Source organism: Astatotilapia calliptera, chromosome 5 (genome assembly GCF_900246225.1).
Source record: "Astatotilapia calliptera chromosome 5, fAstCal1.2, whole genome shotgun sequence".
In the NCBI taxonomy this organism is placed as follows: domain Eukaryota; kingdom Metazoa; phylum Chordata; class Actinopteri; order Cichliformes; family Cichlidae; genus Astatotilapia; species Astatotilapia calliptera.
Window position 1 is genome coordinate 21,737,409 of NC_039306.1, and position 8,365 is coordinate 21,745,773.

The 8,365-nt window shown below is 42.5% G+C and overlaps 1 protein-coding gene across 1 annotated transcript; it reads right to left on the minus strand.

The window, feature by feature from the left end:
• Nucleotides 1-6,509: 6,509 nt before the first annotated feature.
• On the minus strand, nt 6,510-7,771 carry LOC113022022 (G-protein coupled receptor 84-like). Its single transcript, XM_026166983.1, has one exon. The coding sequence runs from the start codon at nt 7,704-7,706 to the stop codon at nt 6,510-6,512; it is 1,197 nt and encodes a 398-aa protein (XP_026022768.1). The 5' UTR covers nt 7,707-7,771.
• Between the last annotated feature and the right edge of the window lie 594 nt (nt 7,772-8,365).

An 8,365-nucleotide genomic window follows, 5' to 3' on the forward strand; every position in this document is an offset into this window, starting at 1 on the left:
CAAATGGAGCATAACAGAATACATTAACTTCTATTGTCTTCTTCATGGCATGCACCCAATGCCAGACATGCATATCTTTGAAAAGCACAACAAAACATGAACAGGGAAGTTACACCAAATGCAGTCAGGAGAAGGGTTCATTTTTCACTTCTGAAATAACATCAGTGACACAGTGCACATATTATTTCCTATGGAATGATGTCAGTGTTATTAAGTTTACAGCAGTAATTTTTTTTTAACTAAGTTTCAGTATTTGAGCACAGCCTTGATTTTAGAGGGATATAATAACCTGAGATCTTTTACTGGGGATCATGAGTTTCAGACCGTCCCCTGTAACCATGGTTACTCACTGTCACACGTGCTCCTGTCACACAATTTGAGAGGAGAAAAGCAGCCTGATGTCACTCTGAGCAGCTGCACGATTTACACATTTGTGATCATTTCTTGTGTCTGTCTCATGCCCCGTGTCTGCTGCTACTGCAGCAGCATCCAAAAAAAGAACTAATAAAAAAGAATTCTTGAGTGAAAACAATGTGTAAAGCACACGTGAAATCACATGTTTGGTGTGTTGTGTTGATTGTTTGAAACCTGACCGAAAAAGCATGACTGATTAATAAAACCTTTAGTTTCAAATGAAATTCTATTCATTATTTGATCAGAGTAACGGATGTGCATTTTGACAGTGAGCACTTAGTTCTGTCGCTGTTTTCTGACATTTTCTGCTCTGTGAAAATATTTTTAAGGGTTGCAGGTTCTGTTGACCTAAACCTACTTTGAGTCATACATTTGAACAAGATGGAAGAGACGGAAGCAACCAAATGTTGTTCATTTCAGTTTTGGAGAAGTGCAGAAAAAAACCTCCCTAAGTTTAAAACTAGAATCAAATGAAACCCAGTGTGCCCACCACCTCTCCCAGAAGACTAAGCAAGGTGAAAGTGGGTAAAATTAGGAGCAGAAACCACTACAACGGTCGTTCTCAGACTTAGGGGCAGGCCCCACTGGTGGGTAGGAAAGTACTACATGTGGGGTGTGGACAACAAAGGGAAATATATGAAGTGAAACTAAGTTGTATAAAGACTGTTGTATAAAGATTTTTTTCTTAGGGCAAATACATGTACATGAGCATTAGTGGGTGGGGAGTGGACTCTTTCGGTGTCACAAAAGTCCACTACTCTGCATTTTCTGCGTAGATGTGAAAAGCTTTTACAAACAGTCTGCTAAGTAACACGACTTGTCGCAAAGCTCATCAGCAGAGTTGACAGGTTAACTCTTCTTGAAGATGAACACCAGGGGGAGGTGGAGGCTTCACTAACAGGTGGGAACAGCAGAACTGCTCTCTGAGCATGTCCTAAACCTGTGACAAGAAGACAAGCTAATCCAAATGCCAACCCATGAAATGGGAGACATTGTTTACTGGCTTTGAATGTTCAAATTTTACAACTGCAAGAAATGTTACGTCTCTCATTACTTCAGTGTGAATAAAAGTAAGCTAATACCAAAGTTGTTAAAATGAATTAGGGGACACTAAAACAAAATATAACTGTTTTTTCCACCTTGGAAATATTCCCATCTTTTATTTATTGGAGATTATGTATCGGAATTTCAGGAGCAGGACCACGCCTCCAAACACGCTCCTTCCGGCTGCCATCTAGAGTCACAGCTACGACAGTGCGACTCTAGGAGCCTGTGGAAAGGACTGCGGACTATAACGGACTATAAACGACCAGCTTCTTCAATGATGAATGCCGATGCTTCACTGGCTGATGAGCTGAACACGTTTTATTAAAACAACAAACGGCTGCGCGTGCTCGGAGTGCACCAGTGAAGAAAATGCATTCGTCATCACAGAGCATGCCGTGAGGAACACCTTCAGGAGGGTGAACACCAGGAAGGCAGCAGGACCAGATGCAATCCCTGGCCGGGTCCTTAGAGCCTGCGCTGATCAACTAGCACCGGTGTTCACGGAGATCTTCAACCTCTCCCTGGCCCAAGCTGTGGTTCCCACGTGCTTCAAACGGTCCATTATTGTCCCTGTTCCAAAGAAACAACAGCCCGCTTGCCACAATGACTACCGTCCAGTAGCACTGACTTCAATTGTGATGAAGTGTTTTGAAAGACTGATGAGAGATCACATCACTTCTTCACTTCCTCCCACCATCGACTCACTTCAGTTTGCTTACCGGACTAATCGTTCCACAGACGATGCCATATCTCACCTGCTCCACACATCCCTGAGTCACCTGGACACTGGCAGAGGGAATTATGTTAGGATGCTGTTCGTGGACTACAGTTCAGCATTCAACACAATAATTCCCTCTAAGCTTTTCACCAAGTTGACGGATCTAGGACTCAGCTCATCACTGTGTCAGTGGATCCTCAACTTCCTCACAGACAGACCCCAATCAGTGAGGGTAGGAAAACAAGTCTCCCCCTCCATCTCACTCAGCACTGGAGTGCCTCAGGGCTGTGTTTTAAGCCCCCTGCTGTACTCACTGTACACTTATGACTGTGTAGCCACATCCGACACCACCTCCATTGTCAAGTTTGCTGACGACACTGCTGTTGTGGGCCTGATCTCCGACAACATCGAGACGGCCTACCTGGAGGAGATTAGGAACCTGGAGACCTGGTGCCAGGAGAATAACCTCCTCCTAAACGTCAGCAAGACTAAGGAGCTGATCGTGGACTTCACTACAAAGCAGGCGAGGAATTACAAACCCCTCATCATCAGTGGCACGCCAGTGGAGAGAGTGGACAGTTTCCGATACCTGGGTGTCCACATCACTCAGGACCTGTCATGGTCCTGTCACATCAACACCCTGGTTAAGAAAGCCCGTCAGCGTCTCTTCTTCCTCAGAAGACTTAGAGACTTCCATCTGCCACTGAAGGTGCTCAAGAACTTCTACTCCTGCACCATCGAGAGCGTCCTGACGTCAAACATCTGCACCTGGTTTGGGAACAGCACCAAGCAGGACAGACGAGATCTGCAAAGGGTGGTGCGCTCGGCAGAACGCATCATTCAATCAGAGCTCCCTGACCTGCTGTCCATCTACACCAAGCGGTGCAAGTCCAAAGCTAGGAAGATTATGATGGACCTCTCCCATCCCAACAATGGACTCTTCTCACTGTTGAGGTCTGGGAAGCGCTTCCGCTCCCTTAAGGCCAAAACAGAGAGAATGAGGAGGAGCTTCTTCCCCCAGGCTATTCGGGCCCTGAACCAGGTGTAGGACTGGACTCTCCCAAACACGTCACTATAAGACTGGATTCTCACACACGTCACCACACGCACCACCACACATTTCCTATAATCCTATAATTCCTATAATTTATAATCCTTATCTTTATAATCTCTTCTGCTATTTGCACATTCTTTACTGTAAATTCCTAAGTTAATTTGTAAATTTTTGTAGTAAATTGTAAATATTGTAAAACTTTTCTTCTGTCATTTAATGGTCGGGCATTGTACAGCTACAAGCATTTCACCCCCATGTCATACTGTGTATGGTTGTGTGTGTGTGACAAATAAAATTTGAATTTGAATTTGAATTTGATCTATATAGGTTCCCCTAGTTCTGCAAGCTGATCATTCTCGTTTACACGCCCCACCCTGCCTCCCTCCTTCTTCTCCATTCTTCAGCTTCTTCACTTCTATTCAGTACATGGGGATCTGCCAGGCCCGGGAGCCATCGCCAGTCCTCTTCGAGGCCTTCCCCAAACTGCAGCTCAATTCATGTCAGAGCATTCACTTTTTCCTACTAAAACGCTGTCAAACATAAATGAGGACGTGGGCCCAGCTAGTGAAATGAAATAAAGGATGAGACAGAGATGATATTCTGATTGATGAACGTTTAATAACATTTATCTAATTTTGTAACCTACAAGATGATTTTGAAATTCTGTCCCAAATCATTAAAACGAAAGTTAGAATTCAGTAAAAGGACTAGATGTTTCATTCCCTGACAATGCATAGCTTTAAATGGAGAAAATCTTGGGGGATGGCTGTTATGAGGAAAAGCAGCCCAGAAACTTTACTAGCGGCACACATCGTTGTGTGCCTCAACTTTTGTTCTTTTACCCAAGCTAATCTGCCCTTTTTCCTTGGTTAGGTTTAGAGATTAGAGATCTGATCTAAATTATCATGTTAAAATTTGGGACACATCGTCAGTAGTGAACCTTGGATTCATAGGGTGTTTCGGCCATTATCACTAGACACCCTCATCCAAGGAGGCCCTGCCAGGGTTGATCAGGCCCCAGAGTGTGTCAATGGTTTATGTTAAAATTGTTATTTTTCTTCTTCTTTTTGCTGTTTAGTTTTCTATAGTTTATCCTATCTATTCACTGCACCTGAGAAATACTTGCCTCTTTAACATTTATGGAGCCTCATTTCTTCAAAGGGACAGAAAAGGTGATAGAGAGGAGTAAGACAAGTAAGTAAGATAAGATAGGAGAAAGCAGAGAGGAGATCTGGAAGGGGGGCGCCTGATCTGGCTTCCCACACCTCCTCGCTGGATCGGGCTGTACGCTCTACCTCCCCACTGCCTCCCAGAAAAGGGAAGAAGAGCAGAGGGGAGAAGAGCGGAACATTTTTCTTTCTTATTCTTTCATTGAGGTTTCATGAGGTTAGTTGCACAGTCCCCAGGAGGCCCCGAGACAGCTGTTTCAGTCAATCGGTAAAATTTCTAATGTTATGTTTTACCCTTTTGACGCCCCCTGTTGAGGCAGGCCCACCACGGGTCAATCAATCCTGGGCGTGTGTCTCGCGGTTAGCTGACTGCCTTAGCTGCCCAAGTGATGTCAGCCCTTTTTAGCCATAGCCAGTGACTGGTCCTCTCAGCAGTGTTAGCCAATTCTCTTATAGCTTGCCGTTGTGCCTGTTCTCTGATCCCAATCTCTCTAAGCAGTTTTGCTGTTGTACTGGCAACAAAGCCCCTGCACCCCACTTTCCGCACCTTGATCTTCCAGCCTCTGTCCTCTGCCCTCTGCCTCAGCTGCCAAGTTGGCAAAATACTGATATATGTGCGTTTATAAAGCTTGGCATCAAAGTGAGGAAACTTTACAGCTAAAAACCAATATTTCAGATTTAACTCCAGGCACTGATGGAGCGGAGCGTATGTACATCTATAATGTAGCTTCTCCTTAACAGGTGAGATAATGATAGAAAAAAAAGTGTTTGGGGGTTTTTTTTGGGGGGGGGGGGGGGGGGGGTGTCACACCAGAAAGTCACACCAGAGGACATTATGTCACACTAAGGGACAGAAATGGTGCTGATGGCCCAAATATGTGACATATTTATTTATTTAAACGTTGATAGAGAAAGTCATTCTTTGCATCAACAATACATCAATCAAATGTACTGATTGCAACAAATAAACTTTTACTTATTAAATGAGGCCTAATTTTCGGAAAGAACGTTGACTCTTCGTAGCTCATGCACTCAGTCTCTTGATTACATTCACGTCTTTGAAAAATGCATTTTAATTTTACTTTAAGAAATATGCAAAACATTAATGAATATAACTTTAGTTAAAAATGCACTTTTAGAGCTGTTATTAATTAAACAGTTAACACACTTTCCAGTTTCCTTCAGCCTTCTTTTCATGATATTTCTTTGGAAAATAGTAGACAATAGGTTAATGTCAATGTAATAAATTACCAAAGTGGATCCTAATTTGCTCTCTATCACTTCTTTATAGTCTCTTCTACTCATTTCTCCTTCAGTTCTTTCTTCTCCAAATAAGTTACGCACTCATCACACTTGTGCACTGTTTATAACCGTGGCACTAATAACTTAAGTGTCATTTACACAACGCTTTGTAATTATGTTGAGAAATATACATTTTAAACATAAGGTCAACAAAACTTAATCTGTGTGAGTGTCATGGGATTCACGTGGCCCCTCAGCTACATGACCTTGAATGGGGCCCTTTAGCTAAATATAGCTGTCCAATTGGAATTACCCAACTTAAAATTGTCACACCATTGACAGACATTTCTTAATTTGTTATTTTATTTTTACAAATAATATTACATTTCCAAATTTTTAGAATTATATGTATAGAAAGAAACTATTATCTTTTACTGGAATAATTCTCTGCCTGTTATTATAACAGACAGAGCTATTGAACTATGGCTGAGACAATCACACAACGGGGCGATTGTGAGATTTGGTACAAAGTTTTTAACAATTCAAAATGAAGTCAAGTCCATTTAGAGCAAATTGTTCATTTAAATTTTCAACATTTTATGGCATTTACAATGAGGAAAATTTGAACTACACATATTTTTGTCCTGCAAGACAGTGAAAATGCCCCGTCAAAAACCTTATGTCCGGAATAGAAACAAGATTTCAAAAAAATGCTGTCACCTCCCTAAAATAAAGTTTTAAAAAGTTTTTCCCACCCTGAAGAGAAATTAATGTTGATATTTTTGCTGTTTTGAAATTCTTCCATTGATTTCAGCTCAACATTATTAGCACGTCTCCCATCTTATAATGTCTGCTTTAAGTTTTATCAACGCTGATCTGTGTGACGGATACACAGGTGGGTGAAAGGTTCAGCAGCCTTGGTGAGCAGCATGTGATAGGCCTGTCGAAACCTGCGATTCATGACAGCATAGAGCACGGGGTTGATGCAGCTGTTGAGCCAGGTGAGGTTGGAAAAGAACATGTATAGTACCTGAGGGGCATGGTTCTGTTTGTCGGCTGTGTTCAGCAGCACAAAGGGGACATAGCAGAACACAAAGCACAGAAAAACAGTTAAGCACATCCGTGTTATGTGCTTAATTTCCTTTTCATCCACTGCAATTGTCGAGTGTGATGCCAGCATTGCATTTGTGGGAGTAGGTGGTGCAAGGTCAGCTTCAGATGTGGGCTCAGTTTTTAAGGTCTTAAGTGAACTTTGAGCAGACTGGCAGGACTTTTCACCAGCTGCCTCTATACCCTGAGCAAGTTCTGCCTGGCCGTACGTGTTTGTTATGACAGAATTTACACTACTATCGTCAGTCTCTTGAGCTGGTGTTGGTTTCCTCCTGGATGACTGTTGGCTGAACCTGTAACGGAGCAGCGCTTGTGATGCAACCAGAACATGTTTGTAAATGAGCAGGTAGAATGCACCAACACAGCTCAGGCCAACAAGAAAGCTGAAAACTAGCAAGATGGTGGTGTAAGGACGACCCCGGGTACGATGGAAGCTGCATGTGCACACCTGTGGCACAAACACATAGACAGACCAGAGTGGACCAAAGCTGACCAGGCCGAGTGCCCACGCAAAGATGATGAGTAAAGTAAGACCGTGGTTAGAAAAAACACGGTCAAACACAGCTCTCTTTGCGACCAGGAGATATCTGCCCACTGCTACCAGGCAGAGGGTAATGATGGAGACAGAGTTGGAGAGGAAGAGGAGCAGGCCAAAGACTCTGCACCACAGCTCACTGCTGCGCCACCTGAGGTGTAGATAGGAGTCGACGGAGATGGGCTGCAGGATGGTGCAGTACAAGAGATCAGATGCAGCCAAGTTGACAATGAGCACGTTGAAGCGAGTCCTCAGACGTGGGTCAAAGGCAAAAGCCAGAACAGTCATCAGGTTCCCGACCGTACCCGTGATGGTTACAGCACATCCCAACAGCACAGCAAAGTACCGGTAGATTTCAACAGAAGGACTGTGGCAGGAGAGAAAGTCCTCGGTGTGGTTTGTTTGATTCCTCAGCATTTTGTCAACTAATATAAACAGAAGATAGGAATCAGAATATAAGTAAACAAAATCCTGTTGCCTGCCCTCACCTCAAAGATTTTCAATGTCAGCTAATCCTTGAGGTTTCAGGCAGTGCAGTGAAGTGAACAAATGTAATCATTTGGTTTTTGATGGTTAGTAAAGAAAAATAATTATGAACAATTGTAAACAAAACAGTTCAACTATCTGCAGTGAAACTGTTCTCAACTAAAACAAAACTTCTGTTTTTGCCAGAGGAAATGACTAGTTACCAGCTTATTCAGGAACAGATGGTTAAATATTGTAATAATACTTTATTTATTATTATTATTAATAATAGGCTATTAAAAGAATATCTCCCTCAACAAAATGCGGTAACAAAATAGACAAAACCAACAATCAGCGTTTACTTTTATTTTAACTTAACAGAAAGTTGATAAACTAATTGAGGTTTAGTTTCATAAGAACTCTAACCTAGGTGATATTTTCAAAATTCAGACTTTCAAACATTTCTAATGAAAAGCGTTTAAATTTTCTCACCGTGAAGTTGATGATGTCCACCTTTCTTTTCATATGATGATTGGGGTTGGGGGTGGGGGGTGTTATTCTCTTTAGTTTTCTTGCCTTCTCATAGTGAGATTTCCTGTTTATGTGCTGCA